This window comes from Mastomys coucha, unplaced genomic scaffold (genome assembly GCF_008632895.1).
Source record: "Mastomys coucha isolate ucsf_1 unplaced genomic scaffold, UCSF_Mcou_1 pScaffold18, whole genome shotgun sequence".
Taxonomy (NCBI): Eukaryota; Metazoa; Chordata; class Mammalia; order Rodentia; family Muridae; genus Mastomys; species Mastomys coucha.
Window position 1 is genome coordinate 96,145,621 of NW_022196900.1, and position 24,526 is coordinate 96,170,146.

The 24,526-nt window shown below is 52.0% G+C and overlaps 1 protein-coding gene across 1 annotated transcript in view; it reads left to right on the top strand.

Moving 5' to 3' along the window:
• The first annotated feature begins 5,723 nt into the window (after nt 1–5,723).
• Aldh4a1 (aldehyde dehydrogenase 4 family member A1) overlaps nt 5,724–24,526 on the top strand; it is a 30,195-nt gene continuing 11,392 nt past the window's right edge. Inside the window, exons 1-8 of the mRNA XM_031379270.1 lie at nt 5,724–5,896; nt 18,544–18,637; nt 18,734–18,826; nt 19,682–19,729; nt 20,611–20,766; nt 22,170–22,319; nt 22,397–22,471; nt 23,837–24,024. Coding sequence (XP_031235130.1) covers nt 5,838–5,896; nt 18,544–18,637; nt 18,734–18,826; nt 19,682–19,729; nt 20,611–20,766; nt 22,170–22,319; nt 22,397–22,471; nt 23,837–24,024 — 863 coding nt within the window. The 5' untranslated portion in view covers nt 5,724–5,837. The remainder of the gene's footprint in view (nt 5,897–18,543; nt 18,638–18,733; nt 18,827–19,681; nt 19,730–20,610; nt 20,767–22,169; nt 22,320–22,396; nt 22,472–23,836; nt 24,025–24,526) is intronic.

A 24,526-nucleotide genomic window follows, 5' to 3' on the forward strand; every position in this document is an offset into this window, starting at 1 on the left:
AATCCAAATGCAGCTTGCCTTATATCATTGGGGAAGGCAGGCCCTCTCCTAGACTTCTGGGAACTGGGGGGGAGGCCACGGTTAGTATGAGACCCTCATAGCCTCTGAGGGTGAGCGGTGGATTTGGGGGTGACCCCAGTCAGACTGCTAGTGAGGCCTGCCTGCATTCTGCAAGCCGGCCCGCTGGGCTGTTGGCTTTCTTGGGGACCTCTGTGGGGTGGGGTGGGTGGGGTGGTGGTCTTTTATTCTCCTGATGACTTGATGTTCTTTCCCGCCTCTCCAGTCACCTGCCGGGTTCCACGGTTGTAATTTCTCTGTGAGAAAGTATGAATGGGCCAGGCCTGCTACCTACTCTGCCCTCCACGGCACTGTCTTGGTCCTCCGTTGTCCCTCAGGCTGGGGAGGACAAAAAGCCTTGTGAGGGAATGGGGGGGCAGGTGACAAGGCTGCTGGCGGCGGTGGCCGGAGAGAAGCTTCAAGTGAGGACCGTCTTCATTCATAAGCGCTTTCCATACCCATTTGTCTGGATGCCGAGCCAATGATTCCCCAAGGCTCCACCGGGCCTGAGTTAAGGGGTCATAAGATAGGGCATCCGTCTAGTCTCAGCTGGCGACACGCCTAGCAACGATCAGGTTTTGTTTTTATTTCTTTCCTTATTTTTATTTTTATTTTTCTATGTGTGTCTACTTTAGTGGTTTTGATGGCCTATGTTGTTTTTATTGACCCAGCGGCTCCCCCTGGAGGTCAAAGGAACAAATTGTCCCCAGGGATCAGAACCCATGGCCCTCTGAGGCCTGTGTGGTAAAGGGCAGAGGACTCCGGAGCCATAGTGGTACCCGATCCTCCTCTGCATCCCTCTGTGTCTCTCTGGGTGGTTCCATAATCTGTTTTGCATTTAGGACCAGTGTACATAGTAGGCTTGTGTATGGATAGAGAGGTGAGAGAATGTATTTGTTGGTGACTGATGTAACTTATCAGAACTTGGTGGCCTTTCTCATGTGTGTTTTGCATGAGCGGGGAGGGGCTTCCCACTGGTCCCCGTGCAGCTTATCTGCAGGGGTTCGTGTACCATCTGTTGATGGCCAACCAGTCCCTTCTGGCAGGTACTTGGAGGGACAACGGTTTGGGAAGAGACACAGCTCCTGTCCTCACCCCTCCCCCCTTGCCCCATTCTCAGCAATCCTTCTTTTAAAGGTTACAGGGTTCATACGCTTCTGGACAAATTATTATTGTGTGTTATTGATATTATTGTTTTGTTGTTTATTTTAACCAAAGGGTATCAGAGCCAGATGGGCCTGGACCTTAGCTGCTGTAAAGATTTCCGTTTCTGCGAGGGCAGGAAGATGGTTGCCCTCATGGGTCTCCTCAGCTGAGGTTGAGGAACATGTCCATCCAGCAGCAAAGCCGTAGAGCCTGGGAGCCGGGCAGGCAGAGCAGAAGCCGGCCCTTAATCGTTCTTCAGGGTGATCTCTAGAGTTAGGACAGTAAGCAGCAGTGTAAACATCTGGGGTGACAGATGTTGCTGTGGTAGCTGGTGTTCTGTGCTGTTATTTTACTTTCTCAACTGTGTACATAGGTCATGAGAAAGGCAGGCTCCCATGGGTTCCTTCCTGCTGACTTTCAAAGTCTGCTTTCCCCTGAGGGTGAGGCTCTGAGGCAGGAAGGTAAGTGGAGAGGAGCAAGGGTGTGGTAGAGGCATGCATCTTGGCTGGGTCTGGGCTCTGGGTCTGGCCTCCTCTTTGTGTTTGTTTGTTTGTTTGGTTGGTTGGTTGGTTTCTTTTTTCAGGGTCGGGGGAGACAGGATTTCTCTGTGTAGCCCTGGCTGTCCTGGAACTCACTCTGTAGTCCAGGCTGGCCTCGAACTCAGAAATCCGCCAGCCTCTGCCTCCTAAGTGCTGGGATTAAAGGCGTGCGCCACCACTGCCCTGTCTGGTTTGTTTGTTTCTTAGTTCATTGCCATCAGGTCCTGCTTGTGCTCACTGTGAGCCACAGCTTGCCCAGAAAGACCCCGCCACTCACTGGGCAGTGCCTGCCCAGTCTGGACGAACTCGTCCATCCTTGTAAACATGTACATACTTCCTCTTGATTTTTCTATTTCTGAGCCCCATGTCATATTGACACTGGCGGCTCAGGGCTTCTCAGATGGGCTCCCTGTGTTGCCCCTGGTCATGCTCCTAGTTTGGGAGTCACATACACAGGTACAGCAGGGAGATAGCATCCTATCAGGTTCCTGGTTGATCGTGAAATACACACACACACACACACACACACACACACACTCCACTAAGACTCCAAAGGAGAAAGATGGGGAAGAGATCTCGTCTCCCATGGAAGTGCATCTGGAAGGCATGTCCACTTTGGACTCTGTTCTGGGGGTAGAACTCAGATGTCCTACAGAGAAGTCAAACCACCTTAGGGCGGGAGGAGAGGGGATGGGTTAAGGGATATGGTGTAACTTAAGCTAAATGTATCCTATTTATAAAGCAAGAGACTGTATTTTTATGAAAGGAAAAAGGTTTTGTATCTAGGGTAGGCCGTCATGGTAGCCCAGCATTTTGCTGTGGACGAGATGCCGCCATGTTCATTGACTCCAGTGTATAACCATCAGCAATCCCTCTCCTCAGCTTGCCTTCCATTGTCACTGACCGTCTGCACACAGCTGGGGCAGGAGTACATTGTCCTTCTTCCCCAGCCCTCAGCTTGGAAGGCTTGGAGGGGAACTGGGGTGGGGAGGTTGGGGAGCGGAAGGTTCTAATTAGTCATCCCATCTTCCTTCTGGCTAGACCTGCTCCCATTCAGCTGGGAAGGGAGGGTAGGAGGGAGGTTCTGTAGGGCTGGGGAACACAGGACTTCTTAGGGGCTTTGGGCCTTGTGTCTGAAGTTGTCAGGTAGCTGGAGCAGACACAGAAGGGTGCTCAGAGCTCATCCCTGTCTGTGTCTACTCCAAGCCAAGGTCGAGCTTGGTTTTGGATGAAGGACCAGGACATGGAGGATTTCCTCAGACCTAGGTCCTCCCTCTGGGACTGACCTAGCGGGAGGAGTGGGGAGGGGTCTGGAAGGAGATGCCCAGGCTCAGCGTGGGCTGCGTGTGAGTCTCAGGCAAACTCCTCACCTTCCCAGTTCCTTCCCAAGCTCTTGAAGAAATGTGGTGACTTCCCCACCATGACTGACCCCCTTCCGCACACTGTAGCATCTACCTGGTGTTTAGTCCCACCCTACCCACCATTGCTGTGTCTGTCAGCTGGGTCTGAAAATCACTGGGAGGGGTTTGTACTCATCAAAGACTACTGACCCTACCAGAAAACCAACCTGTTTACTGTATTGTTGTAAATATTGTGCCCTTTATATCCTGTATATTGGCTTCTTTGGAATAAAGTAAAATGTCTTAGAATCCATGGTGTATGCTTCTTTGTGTCCTGGTTGGTTGTGGGAGGGATAAGAAGACTAAAGCAAACTTATCAACAGGCAGACTTGCCTGTTTGCATCTCACAGTAAGATCTTCCAGGATGCCAGGAAGTGGTAGCTTACATCTTTAATTCCAGAACTCAGAAGTTAGATCTCTGTAAGTTCAAGGACAGCCTGGTCTACAAAGTGAGTCCCAGGACAGCTGGAAACCCTGTCTTGAGAAACCAAGTAACAACAAACAAACAAAAGCAAAAAACCTCCTAGAAGGATAGAAAGCAGGAAGGATTAGACAGACGAGGACCAGAGAGGCCCTGGGCTAATTGGCACTGCCTGGTCTAAGGTTGAGGTCCCACCAGCTACAAAGCCCCCATTTCACAAACACCCCCAGAATGTCTATAAGAAGCACCTGCTGGACTCTGGATTTGATCCTGTCCGTTGTTACAGCTACTTTTAACGAAGGATCACATTCAAAGGTGGCCTCCCTCTGCTGTGAGCCGCCTTTTCCAAGGATGGAGAGAAGCCGCCGCGGCTCGGTCACATTCTGGAGCGCCCTTTCCTGGTCAGCTCTCCCAGAGTGTCTTAAACGGTGTAACTGGCAGGAAAGGGAGAAGACCAGGACGGGTGTTCAAGGTGCATATGATTGTCCTATTTTACAAAACAGGAAATTAAGGTCCATAGAACCTGTACGGAATACCTTTAAAGTCAGCTTGACAGAAGCTGGCGGCATCTGAAAGGAGGGAACCAAAAATGTCTCCAAAGGATCAGGCTGTAGGCAAGCACATAGGCATTTCTTTTCTTCCTTTTTCTATTGTATTTATTATTATTCCTATTAGTATTATTATCATTATTATTTTAGTTCCTCCGAGACAAAGTTTCTCTATATAGACTGGAACTCATTCTGTAGATTAGGCTAGCCTCAAACTCAGAGATCTGCTTGCATCTACCTCCCAAGTGCTGGATGTAAAGGCATGCACTACCATTGCCCAGCTACTTGGGCATTTTCTTAATTAGTGATCGACGTGGGAGGGCCCAGCGCATTCTAGGTGGTCCAACCCCTGGACTGGCAGTCGACCCGCAAGACTGAGCAAGCCAGTAAGCAGCGTCCCTCCGTGGCTTCTGCATTAGCTCCTGCCTCCAGAGTCCTACCTCAATGACGAGCTGAGAACTTACAATATAAACCTTTAGCTCCCCACTTGGCTTTTTGGTCATGGTGTTTTGAGGGGAATTTTCCCACTGAGGTATCAAACTAGAACTGGACAGAAGGGACCCCAAAGTAAATGCCCTGGTTACATTGTCAGAGACACAGAAACACATTGAAGGGGGACTGTGGTGGCACAGGCCTTTAATCCCAGCACTCTGGAGCCAGATGGGCCAGTGATCTCTGTAAATTCAAGGCGGGCCTGGTCTATAGAGTCAGTTCCAGGGTTAGCCAAGGCTACACAGAGAAACCCAGACTGGAAAAGTAAAAACAAAACAAAACAAATTAAAAACCAAAAAGAATAAAGTAAGAAAACCCATACCAGTATCTTAGGAATACAGTGGTTCCCTCAGGCACCATCCTAAGAGCAGGTTTCAGAAGCTGTTTAAATACGTTCGAGTACTCATCAAACAACGTCATGCAGAAAACTGAAAATTTCTATCCGGGCCAGAGGGACAGAGGAGGAACAACTGGTTTTTGTGGCCAGAGGCTTTTAAGCAAAGGAAGAAAGAAAGCAACTTAAAACGAAGAACGCTAAGTTCAGGCCCGCTAGGGTTTTATCTCGTTACTGATTCCAATCTGGAAGGAAGCAGGCCTAGGCAGCTGGCTTGGCCCTGAGCCAGGCTGGGAGGTGGAGGGCAGACCAGGCTCCATCCAGGGTGGCAGCCCCCAGTGTGGCGGCGGGGAGCTGCTGGACTTAGTGTGGCTCCGCGGGCCCGGGCAGAGTGGTGGCCTGCAGGTGTCCAGCTTTCCTTCCTGGCAGCACCTGTCGCGTCAGCCTGGTCCCCCCAACCCCGTCTACCACCCAGCACGTGCTCTGTGCAGGATCTGTCATTGGCTCCTGCAACTCTCCAGCCCTGCCTAAGAAGGCTGCAGCTTGCGGGTCCTGCTGGTTGGCCCGAAGGCTTTCACGCGTGACTCTGATTGGTCAGTGAGGCTCACGCCCTCTCTCCTTGGGTCATACCATAAGGAGAGGAAACGAGGAGAAGAGAGCATCATTTCGGGGCTTTTATGCCACACTCTCTTGACTCGCAGTCCACAGTAGCATTTTTGATGCTAAATAAGGCTGATGTTTATTGACAGGAAGCGTTGCCCGGGGAGGGACCCCGAAGCGGGTGGACCGGGCGATGCTGAGCCTCCCGCAAAGGTGGTGCGCTCCGGGCTTGTCTAGCCCAGCCCCGCGGGGTTGACTCTGAGCTTCCCACAGTCGCGCAAGACTCTTAGAGCCTCCGCGATGCTGCCGCTGCCCTCGCTGCGCCGATCCCTGCTGTCCCACGCCTGGAGGGGCGCTGGGTGAGTGAACCCTCCTGCTGCCTGAGCCCTGAGAGCCGTGGGCAGATCCCACGCTGTGGGTGCTCCTGGCTGCAGCCACTCTCTCCAGGGTCCCCATGGCTCCCCTAAGCGCGCTCGGGGTCGCGACCTGTAGAGCCACTCACTCTCCCAGGGAGACCCTGTGGCCCCTTACCGGGTCTCTCTAGGGCAGTGGTTCCTAACCTTTCAAATGCTGCGACCCTCTAATACAGTTTCTCTTGGTGTGGTAACTCCCCAACCGAAAAATTATGCTACTTCATAACCGTGTTTTGCTACTGTTATGAATCGTAATGTAAATTTCTAATATGCAGAGTAGCTGATATGCGACCCCAGTGAAAGGGTCGCTTGGGGTGGCGACCTACAGGTTGAAAACCCCTGTCCTAAGCCAAGGAACCCCTGGGAAGGGTGTGGCGCCCGGACTTGTGCCCACGCCCCCTTCCTTCACTTCTCTTCCTCCTAACTCAGGATATTCCAAATTTGCGGATTCTCCCAGACCTCGGACAACCCTGCGTTCACATTCTGGAGCCTCCCGACACTCCCAGGGGCCTCTCTACCCCACTCCCTTTCTGTTCAATATTGGGTTTTTGTTTTACAGTGGGTGTCATATTGACTTTTATAACTTGTGATGCTGCTCTGCGTGGCATGGGACTTATTTTGAGATTTGCATAAGTTCATTCAGGCAAGTTCCTTAGTAAAGCACTCCGGGGGCAGAGATAGGCAGATCACTGAGTTCAAGGCCAGCTTGGTCTACAGAGCGAGTTCTAGGAGGTTCAAGAATACACCGAGAAACCCTGTCTCAAAAACAAACACAAGCAAGTGGTTTTTAGCACCTGGGAGGCAAGAGGCAGGCTGGGCTCTGAGGGTTCAAGGCCAGGCCACCTTGGTCGTTGTAGTGGGTGCAAGACCCGCCAGGGTAACATGAGAGACCCTGTCTCTAAAGCGGTGTCTGGTTTCCACTGTCTGGACTGCCACTTTAGTTCAGCCGTCTCTCTGAGGTGTAGACACAGTCCTTACAAGTAATGAAGAGACTGGCAAACTGCAGGGCAGAGAGCTGCTTGCTGTTCAGTCAGAACCCTGGCCCTCTCGGTGATGTGTTCCAAGATCCTGCCCCAGTGGGGCTCACGGCCTGTTTGGGCTTGGCTATTATCCCCCATGTCTGCCTGCCTTCCTTGTACAGTTTACACAGCACCCCACACCCCTACTTTAGTTACTATTTGCCTGCTCTGTGGCCCGAGACCCACCGTGTCTACCTCCACCGAGTCGTGACCTTTTTGAGTTAATCAGTGACCCTTTCCCTGCCCCCCATGGGATGGCATGGGCGAGTTTCAACCCATCCTCATGTTGTGTGAAGCTATTAGGCAAAGGACATGGGATTGGGGCGGGGGCGAGGGTGAGGGCGTGTGCGCCTCTGGTGAACTGAGCCTGCAGCTCTTCAGGTTCTTCCTGCTCCGAGACCACCCACTGCAGACCCCGGATGGAAGGCTCAGAAAGGCAGAGCCTTCTCATAGATTCTCAGGTTTACCTTGTTCCTCTCAGGGTGTGTGCTACAAGGTGCACTGCAGTCAGGGGGATCTGGGTGGGGGTGGGGCATGATCGATCAGGGAGTGGAACCCCGGGGAGTTCTCAACTTAACTGGCCAGAGAGGCGTGGACCCAAACACCCTGTCTTCTCTTTTGGAGAGCAGTCCACGTTGTGAAGTCGTTTCGAATAGCAGTATCATTTAGCTAGCTAACAAGTGTGAGGAACCCCACGCTGAGCCCAGGAGCTTGTTCTGGGGAGCCCTCTGCCCACTGAGGCAGAGTAACTGCATTTACAGTTGGTCTGGATCCAGATCCCCGCCCTTCAGTGTGCGGCCCCCTGAACTGGAGGAGAAGAGAATTTTGCAACCAGTTCTCTGGGCTCTGGCTGCCTGGTTTCTGTACAGTGTGGTGTGGCTGGCCTGGCAGGGTGCCCAGAGAGGTTTCTCAACATCAGGGCATTCATTCACCTTTGGGGCAGGTCTGCAAAATGCTTAGGGGAGCTTCCAGCCTGTGTTTCTGGTCCTGGTGGCTTCTTCAGTCACAATGAGAACAGTACCTCCAGATAGATATCTTCTCCTCACTGGTTGAGAGGCACAACCCTAGGACAGCTGCCGTCATTTGGTCCCTTGTTCTTTTTAAGACTTTTATTTATTCATTTATTTGTTTTTTTGGAGAAAGGGTTTCTCTATGTAGCTCTGGCTATCCTGGCCTTGTCTCCCTGCGTCTGGGATTAAAGACATATACCATTTCCACAGGCCTTGTTTTGTTTTTGTTTTGTTTTATTTTGTTTGGAGAAAGGGTTTCTCTATGTAGCCCTGGCTGTCCTGGAACTCCTTTTATAGACCAGGCTGGCCTCGAACTCACAGATCCATCTGCCTCTGCCTCCTGAGCACTGGGACTAAAGGAGTGCGCCACCAAACCTGGCTTCATTGTGTGTTGTTAATGGATTTGTGGACTCATACTTAATCCTTGGTTTGATGGCAATTTGGGGATTATTTAGTTCAAGAGAATGACTTACCCAAGGTAATGAAACATGAGTTGTTCCCTGTTGCACCATAGCAAATGAAAGCTCGCCTCTGTCTGAGCTGTCGAGGCACGCACAGCCCTCTTCCCAAGCACAGATTCTCAAATTGACCCTGGCTTCTCCACTGCTCTCCACTCCTGTGTCATTTGAGGCGATTTTAGTTTCAGTAATGAAGGTAACTTGGTATTTCACCAATTATGAATTCTGAACTCTCCACAAGCTGTGCTACACTAACTCTCTCGGCCTGGGAAATGTGGGACGGACAGACAGACCCCTGATGGCATGGCTTCCCAGCTCCCTGGGAGGGGTGATTTGGTAAGAATTGGTGTGTGTGCGTTATTTTTGAAATACAGACTTGGGCAACGTTTTGTGAATCTCTTGATTTCTGTAACTGAGCCTGTCTGTGAGTGGTGTATGTGCATGTGTGTGTGTGTATGTGTGTGTCACTGCACACGTGGAGGTAAGAGATAGACAACCTCAGGTGCTGGTCATCTCCTTCCACCTTGTTGGTGGCTCGGTTTCATATATATTTTGTTGTTAGCTACGAGGTAGGCCAGGTCAGCTGGCCTGCGCATTTCCTGGGGGTTTGTACATGTGTGCTGCTGTCGCCTGCTTTCTGTAGGTTTTGGGGATTTGAACTCAGGTCCTCCTGCTTGTATGCCAAGCACTTTTTCACTGAGCTGTCTCCCTGGCACTCAGATATATTCAGTTAAAAAGTTGGCTTTTAGGCTGCAGAGATGGCTCAGGTGTTAGGAGCACTTGCTGTGGCTCTCGAGGAAGACCTAAGTTCAGTTCCCAGTACCCGCATTGGATAGCACATAACCCCTGCTCCAGACAGAGGATCCAGCAAGCTCTCTGATCTCCACAGCATTGTACTCGTGTGCAAACTCCACATACATACACACACACACAGAAACTCACACATACACACAAACTTACACACACACACACACCCACACACACTCAAACTCACACAGAAACACACACACAGAGAAACTCACACAGAGAAACTCACACACATACACACACACACACAGAAACTCACACACACAGAAACTCACACACACACTCAAACTCACACACACACAAACTCACACACACACAAACTCACACACACACACACTCAAACTCACACAGAAACTCACACACAGAGAGAGAGAGAAGGAGAGAGAAACTCACACACAGAAACTCACACACACACAAACTTACACACACACACAGAAACTCACACACACACACAAACTCACACACACAGAAACTCACACACACACACAGAAGCTCACACACAAACTCACACATACACACACAAACTCACACACACAGAAACTCACACACACACACACACTCAAACTCACACAGAAACTCACACACACACAAAGAAACTCACACACAGAAACTCACACACACACACAAACTTACACACACACACAAACTCACACATACACACACAAATTCACACACACAGAAACTCACATACACACAAACTCACACAGAAACTCACAGAGAGAGAGAGAAAGAGAAACTCACACACACAAACTCATACACACACACACACAAACTCACACATATATACATACACATATATACACACATAAGTAAAAATAACCTTTTTTTAAAAATTGATTTTGTTGGGTAGAGGTGGCACAGGCCTTTAATCCCAGCATTCAGAAGGCAGAAGTGGGAGGATCTCTGCGAGTTCAAGGCCAGCTTGATCTACAGAATGAGTTCTAGGATAGTTGGAGTTATCTAATGAGACCCTGTTTCAAAAAATCATAAATAAATAAATAAATAAACAAATCATTGATTTGTGCACCGAGAGTACAGCCCAGTGGTTGAGCATTTGTCTGGCATCAAGACAACCCACACCTGACTTCATATAATCCACACATGAAGTATATTTGCATTTCCTCTCTTGACTGGGGTGCCATACCCAAGGTTATGTGCATGCAAATATTTTAAAATTTAAAAAGATATGAAATCCAAAAAGACCGATGGTCCCAAGCGTTGTAGGTAAAAGCTATGTCACTTAAGTTTCCTCCTCATAGGTTGTCATACCTTACAGAATGTCCCCAGGACATGGAGCTGTGACTGACACCTGCTAATCTCTGGGCAAACTGAGTAAATAAGTGAATTTGCCAGCAAGCCTTTCCTTCCTAGGAGACATTTTATTATCGAATTACCTTTTGGTAGGGGCTGGAGAGATGGCTCAGTGGGTAAGAGCACTGACTGCCCTTCTGAAGGTCCTGAGTTCAAATCCCAGCAACCACATGGTGGCTCACAACTATCTGCAGTGGGATCTGACGCCCTCTTCTGGTGTGTCTGAAGACAGCTACAGTGTACTCACATACATAAAACAAATAAATCAGCCAAGCGGTGGTGGCACACACCTTTAATCCAGCACTTGGGAGGCAGAGACAGGTGAATTTCTGAGTTCGAGGCCAGCCTGGTCTCCAGAGTGAGTACCAGGATAGCCAGGGCTACACAGAGAAACCCTGTTTTGAAAAAACAACAACAACAACAACAAAAAGCAAATAAATCTTTAAAAAGAACATTATCTTTTGGCCTTGGAGGAGGGGCTGGCGACAATGGCTTCTGTTTGTCCTTTCATCTTTCTTTTATTTGAGACGGTCTCTCATGCAGTGCAGGCTGGCTTTGGACTTGCTTTGTGGCCTAGGATGACGTTGAACTTCTGGTCCTTCAGAAGGCCTTCACATCTCAGATGCTGGGATTTCGAGTGGACAGTAGTGCCATGCCAGCGTATGCGGTGTTGAAGTGTTGAAGATGGAACGCTGGGCTTCATGGGCTTCCTTCATGCTGGGCAGGGACTCCACTAACTGAGCCACTTCTCCAGGCCCCGCCTCTTCCTGAAAACTTGCCTTTTACATGGATTAACTTCCTCAGCCCCTCAGCGACCCACGATATAGAAGTTTGCTCTCCCCATTTCACAGATTAAACAACCGAGGCCCATGGGAATGAAGGAAAACTGGCTGCGTGTGTCAAGCTGCTGATCACCAGGCCTTCCTGGGTCTTCCTGGATCTTCCTGGGTCCTTTCTGCCTTGACCTTGACCTTTACCCTTTTCTGTGTTAACGCCCTCATCCGTTCCCTTAGTGATATGATACTCCCCTGCCTAGATCCTTTGAAATATGCATGATACATATGCACATGTAAACTTACCTCTGTGGGTATGAACACGAGTGTCCATTGCAGTGCTGGATCCTAGGTGAGCATTCTCCCACTGAGCTGCCTTCCCTGCCCTTACACAAAAACTCAGTAGAAAGAGGAGCTCGCCAGCTCTGTCAGTGGCCTCTAACGGTGGTCTATAATGGTAGCCTCTAACGGTGGCCTGTAACGGTGGCTTATAACAGTGGCCTATAATGGTGGCTTATAATGGTGGCCTATAACGGTGGCTCATTTCTGTCCCTCACTTACCTTTGCTCCAGACCTGCTGGTGAGTCGTCCAGTGTATCTTGGGGCTGCTTCCAGCCACCCCTCCCTGCCCCTGCCATTGTTGGGGTATTCTTGGCTCGGCCACGCACTTGGTTTTTCTGTCATGCGTGGGCCTTTCCATTGCTCTAGGTCCGTCTCAGAATCCTGCAGGTGGAGTGATCCTGACCTCACCAGCACGCTGCCTCAGTGTCGTCATCTGTATAATAGGGATAATCCTAGCAGCCTGGTCACAGGCAGTGACAAGGGTCACATGTGAGGGTGTGGTGCTTGCTGTGTGCTCTGTGAATACCGTGAGGGACCGGGTGGAGCCTGAGGTCCTCCTAAGGTTTCTGACCACTGTTCAAGTCCACGCTCATTAGCTGGCAGTGGCACCTGGGAACACTCTGCACCTGGCACACAGTAGGTATTTAACTGTTGCTGTCCAAAATGGCCCAGAACAGTTTGGATCCTGGCTCCACGTCTAAGCAGCTCTGTGGCTCTGTGCAGGTGTCTTGGCTTCTCAGTGCCACCTCAAGTTGTCATGTGGAAAGTGTCAGTAGCTGACTGTCACATGGTTGTCTTGACATCGAGAGTTCTTGTTTCCTTGCAGTGCGGGGGAGCCTGTGTGTGTAAGACGGGTACTTACCATGGGGCTGAATGTCCAGCCCTTTTTTTCTTTTTTTCTTTTTTTAACATTTATTTTGAGACAGTCTTGCTAAGTTGCCCAGGCTGGCCTTGAACTTGCCAATCTCTCTGCCCCAGCCTGGGAGTAACTGGGATTACAAGCCTTCCTCACTAGGCCTTGCTTCTCTTGGAGTTTGTGTGAGTTCATGGATGCTGAGTTGTTAACCCATGCTCAGAAAACTGAGGCTTGCTGTAATCTGGTGACCCAGCTCTCTCTCCCAGTCGACTGCCTTATGTGGCCAGCCCTGATGGAAATACCAAGGATTGCTGGACAGCAAGAGAGTCCTCCAGGTTGGGTATGGTGGTGCACACCTTTAATTCTAGCGCTTTGGAGGCAGAAGCAGGCAGGCAGATCTCTTGAGTTCGAGGCCAGCCTGGTCTACAGAGTGCACAGTGAAGGCTGGGCTGCAGTACTGGAGACTGACCATCTGAGGCGCACCCCTCCTCCACATGAGAAGTGAGGGGTTCCTTTGTGCTGTGTGGTCAGGGGATTGACCTGCCCCATCATCCAGGCTGGCCCAAGATCTCTGAGATATCCTTTGACCACAGACTGTGTCTCCTGACTCTATAAGTTTGTGCCATTACAGATGAGCTGTGACCATGAGCTGCAAAGGAGTAATGCTGTCTCTGAGTATCAGTTTACTTATGCATAAAATGGGGTCACAATGCAACATAGTACATTGGGAGGGTGGATGGAGAGGGATGGTACCTGGGCCCCAGATGCTCGGCTTTAACTGTCAACTTGACACAACCTAGAAACTCGTGGGAAGAGAGTCCTAGCGATTTGGGTTGGCCTGCGGGCATGCCTGTAGGGGAATGGCTTAATTGAGTTAATTCTGAAAAGACCCAGCCCGCTGTGGGCGGTGTCATTCCCTAGGCAGGAGCTTGGGAGCTGAGCTCAAGCACTTGAATGTGTATGTGTTCTCTTCTCTCTGCTCTTGACTGTGGCTGTGACCAGCTGTCTCAAGCTCCTGCCTCTGACGTCCCCACAGTGACAGACCCAGATTGTGAACTAACCAGAAACCCTTTTGTTCCCAAGTTGCTTTTCGTCAGAGTCTTTTATCACAGCGCTAGAAATGATGCAAGGACAGTATCCATACTCAGCTCAGTGCTCGGCATCCTAAGGGCTCAGGGGATGATTTGCACTGCCTTTCTCAGCATCCTAAGGGCTCAGGGGATGATCTGCATTGCCTTCCTCGGCATTAAGGTGAAGTGGCTCCTGTCAGCTGCCCCGCCCTGGGCCTGTACTTTCCCCTCCTCGGGAGCCTCCAGTGCTGCCTTAATTACACCTAATTGACTGATAAGGGGGATTTGTCTTATCAGGCTCCAGATTACAGCAGGGAAACCTGAGGCTAAAGAGAGCAAGATAGCCTCCACTTTCTTCTTGACCTGGTACTTAGCTAGCAGGAGGTCTGCTGTCAGCTCTCACACCCTCATACCCCGCGTGCATGCATTCCTTGCTCCCTCCCAAGCTTGCTCTCTGCCGGTGCTTATGTGCTGGGTTGCTTGGAGGGGATGGGCTGCTTCCTGGAGCTTGCTGATTGCTTTGGGATAGGATGCTCGGGCTCCGACACGAATCCCCCTGCTTGGCTTTGAGATGATGGAAAGGAGCCCCCTCAGACCTGGGGGCAGGGGGAGTCCACCCGTGAGGGGCAGCCGAGTGTGGTGGGAGGTCTGAGGGAAGGTTGGGGCGGCTGCACTTCTGCCAGGGATGTGTGATGAGGAATGAACCTCCTGAAATGGTTTTAAGTTGAGTCTCCCTCGATCTGGTTTTCATGTTAAAATCTGGGTCTTGGGCCTGCAAGCTGGTTTTGGAGGTAAAGGCACTCGCTGCCGAGCCTGACAACCTGAGTTTGGTTCTCAGGTTCCATGTGGTAGAAGGAGAGGCCCGACTCTTACAGGTTGGTTTTTGATCGTCCCGTGTCCGCAGTGACACATTAGAAACAAATAAATAAAACATAGTTCACTCTGCCATATAGACAATCATGGGCTCACTCATCCATTGATGGTCCTGTGCAACTGTAACAGATGCTGGGGATATGGCTCATTTGATGACTACTTGCCCTAAATTCTACGCCTGGAGCCCTAAGTTCCAGTCCACAGCCCTGTATAAACCTGGTATGGAGAAGCACGTGTACAATCGCAGCCAGCACTTGAGGAGGTTCAAGGTCATCTTCCTCTACATAGCGACTTTGGAGCTGGCCTGAGCAGGGTCGTGCATCATATCGGAGTGTGGCAGTGTCACGCCTGTCCCTTTTGCAGCATCTCCTGGTTGAAAGAGGTCCCCTTGGATCGGCTTGGCTTCCATCCGTGAGGTTTCTGTGTTCTCTGGCTCATTCCTAATGACTAAGTTGTTTAGGTGTGTATCTCTCAGAACACCCTCCCCCCTCCCCTCGCCCCGGTACTGAAGAGGCAGGATGACTGACTGTGTGGCTTTGGTTATGGCATAAGCAACCTGGAGATAGCGGAAGAGATGTGGCTGATCTGGCAACTCTGATGAATGCTGATGGCACTTTGAACCTTGGACAGGGTGGAGCCACGCCCTCTTCCACCCGGTCTCCTCCCCTGAGCAGTGCTGAGTTTGCTGGCTCAGGCTCTTCCTGGAAATCATGACATCTCCTGCCTCTAGGTGGGGAAAGGGAACACAGTCTCTGAAGCTTAGACAGGGAAGAACAGCTTTCTGGCTTAGGCCCTGGCCCTAGGGTCCTTAGCGGGGTTATCCCAGGTTGCCAGGAAACATGAGTTGGGTGCAGACCTTGCCCCCTGCTTCCTCTCCACAGTGGGCGGATTGAGATCAGGGCGGAGCTCAGAAATGTGTGGAGCATAAACCATCTGGTGGGTGAATTAAATCTGGGTCGTTGCTGTGAGCTAACCCTGCTGACTGTACAGATGAACGAATGAATGAGTGAATGAGCCGGGCAGTGGTGGCGCACACCTTTAGTCCCAGCACTTGGGAGACAGAGGAAGGTGGATTTCTGAGTTCGAGGCCAGCCTGGTCTACAGAGTGAGTTCTAGGACAGCCAGGGCTATACAGAGAAACCCTGTCTCAAAAAGAATGAGTGAATGAATGAATGAATGAATGAGGAGAACCATCCTGCGTAGAAAGGCCTTCAGGGATCCTCTTAGAGCTGTGGCTCTCAACCTTTGGGCCGCTACCCCTTTGGCAGACCTCTATCTCCAAAAAATACTTACATTAGCATTCACAGCAGTAGCAAAATTATAGTTACGAAAATAGCAACGAAAATGACTTTATGATGTGTGTGTGTGTGTGTGTCACCACACTGTGAGGAACTATATTAAAGAATTGCAGCATTTGAAGGTTGAGAGCCATTGTCCTGGAAGACATAAGCCTTGTTGAATGATCTACCTCCGTCTTCGTCTAAGGCACTGGAGGGGTGCCTGTTAAATCAGGACAGATCACTAGCCAAAAAGAAAAAAAGCCTGTTGGGAGAAAGGCTTGTTATTTTTGGAACCACTTGACTCAGGCTCAACTTGACTTTTGAACTAGTCTCTTCAGGGCCTGGAGACTTTCCAGGACCAAGGAAAAGCCCCCGTGAGCCTGAGGTCCCAGTGGGCCTCTGCCCTGGGGAGGGTGGAGGGAGGTCTGTGGTTCCTGTAGTTCTGGAAACAGGGAGAAGTTTCTAGGGGCTGACAGTGGGAAGGTAAAAATCTACCACGTGGTCCGGAGTCCAGCAGGCCTTCAGGCCTCCCCCAACCACCCACCATGTTGGACACTGTCCTTCCTGGAAGCAGATAATGTTTCTGGCGTTGCTTTGGGGGCTGGGGGACAATGGCAGGGAAGAGAGACCCTGTGTGGGTGGGGTATATGCTGACTTTCCACCAGAGCTGGGTCTGTCCTGGATATGATCCTGGTTGGGGAGGGGTGGGGTCTTTGGAAACTCCTGAGCCTTGGTAAGTCTGTCTGGAGCCAGTGGGCGAGGAATGCCTGGCATGTTCACGCACAGCTGGAGGTGACCTTTGAGGGTACCCTGTAGTGTTTGTGGGCTGAGGGAGCAGGCTCCAGGCCTCCCAGAGGGAGAGGGATCTTGACTGGCCAGGAGTGTTGGCTTTGATTTATCTGCTTCCAGGGAGGACAGCGTCCAACGTGGTGGGTGGTTGGGGGAGGCCTGGAGGCCTGCTGTACTCGGGACCACGTGGTAGATTTTTACCTTCCCACTGTCAGCCCCTAGAAACTTCTCCCTGTTTCTAGAACTATAGGAAGAAGAGACGTGGTGGATTTCTCTAGCTTTGCCTTCTTTTAACTGTCTGGTCTCCACAGTAACCCAATGGGTCTCACTATTCTGTTCTGCGGCATAAGGCTAAAGGGAGGTAGAACTGGGTCATTGGCTGGCCAGACAGGGTAGGGCCAAGGAATGTGACGTGGCCTCTGGGCGTGACCGTGGAGGGAGAGTGGACACCTTCCCTCAGCACTCCAGGTAGATGTTTAGTTTCCCTCCTCTGGAAGATCTTGTCAGCAAATGTCCTCTACCCTGTCCTTGACCCTATAGCCCTCTTTCGGCCTTTTCCCCACCTCTCTGCTAGGCCCTTTTCCGGGAATGTGCCCTCTGGGCCACACCCACCACACGAGGGTTTGTTTTAAACCTGCAGGGCCTTTGCTCTCCTCCTGGAAAAGGAGACGCACACAGCCCAGCTCCCTCATCCCGGCCGCGCAGTCCTGATGAGCGTGGTTACACTGGAGGAGGACCAGCCTACAGCTTTTCTCTGAGAGATCTCTTCACTTTGTCTAAGCGCTCTGTGGGAGCACAGCGGCATTTGGAGAGGGATCGCTTCTCTGCCCAACTGTAGCATCACAAAACCCGGCCCTCCTGGCTTTCTGGCCTATCCCCTCAGGTCACCCAACCCGAGTCCCGGGCATGTGGCAACCTACCCCGGCATCTCACACATGGTGCCTGGCTTTGTCTCCACCCTCGGATCTCAACCTTTCTAATGCTGTGACCCTTTAAAATGGTTCCTCGTGCTGTGTTGACTCCCCAGACATAATTTCATGGCTACTTCATAACTGTAATTTTGCTACCGTTATAAATCATAAAATATCTGATAGGCAGGAGGATATCTGATACGTGACCCTCAAAGCGGCCATGACCCACACGCTGAGAACTGCTGGTCTAGACGCAAATTCAGGTTTCTTTTAATCTCAGGCTGCAGCTAGTCACTCTGATTATAAAATGATCAGCTGACTTACTCCGTCAGGGGCAGCTATCTGGACAGCTGGTGAGGCCTGTGCCAACATTAAGATGTCCTCTGAGCTGTTCTCATTTAAAGAAGAATCTGAGGCCTGTGGGGACATCTCACATCTGGGAAGTGGAAGGGGCGGGCCTTTAGCTCAGGAATGATGAGCCCCGGCCGCTGGTGCTGTTCCTCTATCTTCCTTTCTTTGCACCCCTGGCCAAGGAAGGAGATGGAGGTCACTCACCAACCAGGTCTCAAGAACAAGTCATTGGTTCTCTGAACCAACCCTGCCTGTTGCTGCATCCAGCACCCAGGCTAGTCCTCCCAAGTTCGTGGTCCATATTTGATGCCTTTGCCCACTTGGATGCCAGGTCTCTGCTGAGAGCATCTTTCTGGCTCACACTGAGTGGATCACACTGAGAGACTCTGCTCTCACAGGCTACCTGTTCAGTGTAGAGAAAGCCTGACTCTGGAGTGAATTTCAGGGAGAAAAAAAAAAAGAGAGAGAGAGAGACAATGGCTTCCAACATATACAAAATGACTTCAGGGGGTTGGTGGCTTCTCATTCAGTGGCTGTAGAAACAGACTCCAAGCAGGCAGAGTCATGAGCCTGAAGTCACACAGGGGTAGAGTTAGGATTTCTAGGTCTTAGACCTAAAGCCTATTGTCTCTCCAAGCCCTGGACTTACTTTGGGCCAGCCCGGGACCACCCGTGGAGACGCAGGGAAGGACTTAGTGGCTGCTAACCAGTCTGCTTTCTCCCCATGCTTGTTTTGTTCCCAGGCTGCGGTGGAAGCACGCCTCCTCTCTGAAGGTGGCCAATGAGCCCATCTTAGCGTTCACTCAGGGCAGCCCTGAGCGGGATGCACTGCAGAAGGTAACAGGGTGTACGTGGGGGTGTTGCCAGGGTGTGAGGGCCATGGGACAAAGAGAGGCAGGAAGTTCTCATCCACATCTCTGTCCCTTTCCCCAGGCTCTGAAGGACCTGAGGGGCCAGACGGAAGCCATCCCTTGTGTTGTTGGGGATGAGGAGGTGTGGACCTCTGACGTGCAGTACCAGCTGTCGGTAGGTTGAGGAGTTGTGGACCTCCGATGTAGGTCTGACAAGGGCAGGCAGGGCTCAGCCTCACCTTGCTCCTGGACCTCCCTCTGGAATCTCACAGGCCTGGAACTGTGGTCTTTGCCTGTAAGGGTCCTTGTCCCCTCCCAGATTTTGAATTCTGTAGATGCCTAAAACTTGTAGAATCAGAGGGTGCCATGCCGGTCTATCTCTGAGTCATGTCCATAGCAAGGAATTTGGGAAGGATGTGGGTGTCCCTGGTGGCTTCTTCCCATAGGTCAGTTCCTAGCTGGGTTCAGCCCTCTAGAAACCAGCATAGCCTTCGGCAGACCAAGGAGCTCACAGGTCTCACCGCCAGAGGTGGAGCGAGGAAAGAGCTAGCCTTTTTGCCAATGAGCTTGCTCAGGCAGAACTCCAAGAGCACTGTGCACTGGATCCAGTTTGGAAGAGCTGGCTTAGCCTACTCGGCACTCTCCCGCTCACTAGCTTTGTGACTCTGGACGCAGGGCCTGTGGAGGTCAGAGGATAACTTTGTGGGGTCGGTTCTCTTTGTCCACCTTTGGGTTCTGGAGGATTGGAGTCACATCGCTAAGCTTGAGAGGCGAGTGTCTTTTACCCACTGAGCTGTCTCACTGGCCTGTTGGAAGAACTTTCAAATGAGGCTGGGTGCATAGCCTATAGGCCACGGAGAGCAGGGGAGGAGGAGGGAGCTGCCATGGCCTGGCACCGTAGGTGGACGAGCGGGTGGGATTCAGGCAAATCCAAGTGACCACAGAGGCTGGCTGATAAGAAATGCAGCAGAATGCTCTGTGGTCTTGGGTTTACTTATGAACTGCAACACCCCCTCCCCTCTTCTTTCAGCCCTTTAACCATGGACACAAGGTGGCTAAGTTCTGTTATGCTGACAAGGTGAGTCCCCAAAGTCCCCAATGGCCATGGCTGCTCCACCAGGTGGGAGGAGACCGCACGGCCCCTCTCGCTGACCCTGGAGTCTTTGGGCTGAGTCCGCAACAGACCCAGACATGTACAGGTTAACTGGAGCCAAACCCTAGCTGGATTGATCAGAGGAGAAATAGCACTGAATATTCCCATGAAAGTGCCCACCACTTGGAGCTGACTGGGGAGGGGGCATCTTTCAGGGACGGGGTAGATTGTGTAAAAAAGAGCGGTCATAGGTGGAAAGGCAGGCCGAGAGTGAGGGAGAGAGAGAGGGAGAGGGAGAGGGAGGGAGAGAAAAAGAGGGAGCAAGAGAGTGAGTCAGAGAGAGAGGGAGAGAGAGGGAAAGAGAGAGGGAAAGAGAGGGAGAGAGAGAGGGAGGGAGAGGGAGAGAGAGAGAAAGAGCAAGTGAGAGAGCAAGTGAGAGAGAGAGAGAGAGAAAGAGCAAGAGAGAGACAGAGAGAAACAGAGAAAGCGACAGAGAGAGCCATGCCCCATGGGAGGGAGGGGCTGGTGCCACACAGTAATGAGGGCCAGAAGAGTCTGGGTCACCTGTAGCTAGTTTATGTGTCAAGCTGTGGTTCTGACCCCAAGGCTGGAGTGTCTGAGATCCCGAGGGGTGTGGCACCTCCTTAGTAAGGCCACGGGAGAGAGTGGGGCAGGAACTTTCTTTTAGAGCAGCTATCTAACCTAACAGGAGCCTCAGACCTCACAATGACAACAGAACAGGCTGTCTGTCCGTAGCAGTGTGGACAGGACTTGGGGGGGCTTCTGCTGGTAGCTAGTGTCCTTCTGGTCCCCACTCTGTGCCCCACTGTGTAAGGCAGAAGGCAGCCCTTTACCTCCTTCTCCAGGCCCTGCTCAACAAAGCCATCGAAGCTGCGTTGGCTGCCAGGAAGGAGTGGGACCTGAAGCCTGTGGCAGACCGGGCCCAGGTCTTCCTGAAGGCGGCAGATATGCTGAGTGGGCCCCGAAGGGCTGAAGTCCTTGCCAAGACCATGGTGGGACAGGTGAGGATGGACAGGCCCTGCCAGGCTGTCCTACTCCATTGCTGTCACCAGACATTAGCTGACTGCGTCTATGCGCCGGGAGCTGTTGGAGACTTGAGGGGTTTTCCCCAGGAACAAGGCCGAGGAGTTGGGATGTGACATAGGTTACCAGACTTGGCTGACTATGGTGAGCCCATGTGTCCCACCATGGCCTGTCACCTCCCCTTCAGTCCTGCCAGTCCTACTCTGGGCCACGCCTTTGTCATTTCAGGCCCTACTAGCGGCCAGCCTTCTGACATCGATGCATGGCACTGCCATCTACAAAGGTGTCAGGCAGCAGGCACAGCCAGCCTGGGACACGTGGGGCTCACACTCTTCAGGTTGGAACTTGTGCCAATCTCTCTGCCTTCAGCCAGCCAAGCCCCTACAGCCTGGAGCTCGTAAACAACCACAGAGTTGTTCGTGACTCAGGGGCCTCCAGGGTCTCTCCCGGGTTCTCACCTTGGACCCCTCTACCCTTCCTCTGTCCTGTTTCCCAGCACTCTTTCATTTCCTGCCAGACCGTTCTGCCTTTGATGGAGTGAGTTCGGATACAGCAGGAGTCTATGGGGAGCTCAGGCCTCCTCTGCCTCTGTCCAGTGTCCCCTGCCTAGAGGGGACTCTGACCATCTGGCCTGGCTCTATTCTGTCCTCTAAGGGGCTTCCTGGCATTCTGGGCCCAGAAGGGCCATTCTGCTCCAGTCTGGAGCCTTGCGTGTGGTGTCGGCTACAGTTAAAGCTCAGGATGCAGCGGGCTGCTAAGTGTATATTTACCACCCGTGCGAGAGGTGTCTTGCTGGAGCCTCATCTTTAAGTTGTCAAATGAGAAAAGGGATTTGAGCAATGGTTTTTGTTGAGTGATCAGTGCACTGCACGGAAGAAGGAGCCAGGGAGAGAGTTCAGTCTCCTTAAGGAGCTCACCTGAATTCCTAAGAATCCACCTCCTCCCTAACCCCAGGCTGCCCACCTGCTCACCCAGCTTTATGGTGACAGCGCCCTCTGCTGCGCGGAGGTGGGATGACAGCTCCTCGCCTTCCCTTCAGCATTGAGCTTGTGATAGGAGAGGAAGCTGGATGTGTGGTTGTCACACCCTTTTTATTTGGTTTGAGATTCAAGGGATTCTAGGAAGCACTTAGTCTTCTAGGCTACACACTCTAACAATATGCCAAAGAATTATGAGCCGCGTACCTCTGCAAGATGGTCAGTAGGTGCTTTCCAGTCCAGTGTGAATTGGTCCGTCTGACAGGAGGTTCGGATGCCTGAGAGTCAGGCCCGTCCCTTTCTCAGTCCTGGGACCAGAACAGCCCACTGGAGGTTTTTGTTCCCTTCTCTGAGCTGTCTCTAGCCTGTCTGGTGTCATTGAAACTGGGCTGCCGTCCTAACAGGGCAAGACCGTGATCCAAGCAGAGATTGATGCTGCGGCCGAACTCATCGACTTCTTCAGGTTCAACGCCAAGTTCGCTGTGGACCTGGAAGGGGAACAACCCATCAGTGTGCCACCCAGCACCAACCGTGTGGTGTACCGGGGGCTGGAGGTACTGCAGGGCAGGCTTTGAGCCACAGGGCCTCCCAGGAACATTGAGAGCCATCTCACCATCTCCCTCTTCCTCAGGGCTTCGTGGCAGCCATTTCTCCCTTCAACTTCACCGCAATCGGAGGCAACCTGGCAGGCGCTCCTGCCTTAATGGTGAGGACCAGGGACAAGGGCCAGTTAGTCATGCCCCGGATCCCAAACAAACAAACAAACCCAGACCGTCTGCCCGTTGTCATGGGAGACCTACAGAGGGGAGCAGCTGGAGCTCTGGATACGTTCTGGGTTCCAGCTCTTGGTTTATCTTACAGCTTTGTCCATTTGTGGGAGACTGGGGCAGAACCCAAGCTCAGGGGCACAGTTTCCTCTTCTGTTGAGCAGAAGCAATGGCATGTGTGTGTGTGTGTGTGTGTGTGTGTGTGTGTATCTGTGTCTGTGTGTCTGTGTGTGTGTGTGGTATGTGTGTGTGTATGTGTGGTGTGTGTGTGTGTGTGTGGTGTGTGTGTGGTGTGTGTATGTGTGTGGTGTGTGTGTGTATGTGGTGTGTGTGTGTGTGTATGTGGTGTGTGTGTGGTATGCGTGGTGTGTGTGTGTGTATGTGGTGTGCGGTATGTGTGGTGTGTGTGTGTGTGTGTGGTGTGTGTGTGGTATGTGTGTGTATGTGGTGTGTGTGTGGTGTGTGTGTGGTGTGTGTGTGTATGTGTGTGTGGTGTGTGTGGTGTGTGTGTGTCAGGGCTCACACCATCAGCTCACAAAGATTGAGATGTGCTAGATGCCAGGTCTAGCTGAGAGTGAGCCATGGATCTGATAGCTGCTGCTGCTAGTGAGGGCTCATACGTGTGGCAGCCATTGACACTGTGCGCTGACGATGTCAGTTAATTTAAAAAGCAATGGGAGAGGTGGCTGCACCCGTACCTCTTTGCTAGGTGACACCTGAGATGCACAGCAGGGACTTGTAGAGGAACAGATAGGAAGCTCTGCAGTGAGAGCCACAAGGTCTACTGCCATTGCTGGGTGTAGGCGCCTGTGCCCGGGGAGCTCCCAGGCTGATGTGCGGGATCCAACAGCCTTCCAGGAAAAGATCTGGTGTTGGTCCATCAGCCTGGACCTTAGGCATGGCGTGTGTGCACAGGGACAGCCTCGTGCATCCTGGAACGCCCTCCCGGTGCCTATGATGGTACACGTGCTCTGAAGTGCTCTGACTCAGCACACGTGCGTGTAGTACTTGTCCAGCCACACCCTGGGATGGCCCAGAACACTGAGAACAGTCGTAACCTGGAGTGACGGCAAGACTCGGCCCAGGCTTGCAGGGAAAGGGAGCCTGGGCTAGAGTGAGAGGTGAAGACTGGGGCCTCGGTGGCAGGCGCCTCTGGAAAACAGCTCGGACATTGTATCAGTGAGCTTAGGTGGGGCCTGAAGTGGGTTCCGGTAGGGGTGGCCATACTGCACAGCGGGGTACATGCTTGGTATGGTTGGTCTCCTGCTACCGTGTGAGTCATGTTTGACACACTGTTATGACAGGGCAACGTGGTTCTGTGGAAGCCCAGTGACACTGCCATGCTGGCTAGCTATGCCGTCTACCGCATCCTCCGGGAGGCCGGCTTGCCTCCCAACGTAATCCAGTTTGTGCCAGCTGATGGGCCAACCTTCGGGGACACGATCACCAGCTCAGAGCACCTCTGTGGCATAAACTTTACAGGCAGTGTGCCGTAAGTCCTTGAGGGGCGGGGTAGGGCCTGGGGTGTAGGGATATGAGCTGATGTTTGGGGCTGTGAATCCAGAGGTCACACACTGACCTAACCCACTTCTTCTGGGTGAGCATGGGCGAGCCACAGTGCCAGATTAGAGTGGAGGGTCCCTATCTTGGTGAATATTTGAAAGGATGGGAAAGGAAAACTATGTGGGCTGGAAACACAGCCCGTGGCTGAGGGCAGCCGTCCACCACAGAGGGCGTGGTGAGCTGGAAACAGGAGGTGCTGGGCCTGCTTCTTGGAGGAGGCACCCCGGTGGAAGGTTGGATAGGCAGAGGGGAGGAGGTGGGAACGGGGTTCTAGGAAGGAGGAGGACATTAAGGGAGCCTGCAGGTGTGGTGCATTGTAGGGAATGTCCCCTGGGCCTGGAGGATGGAGTCGGAGGGTCAGACAGCCTGCACCACACATCTGCACTTAGCAAGTGTCTTCCAGAAACACCGGGTTCTGTGTCAAGGCTGAA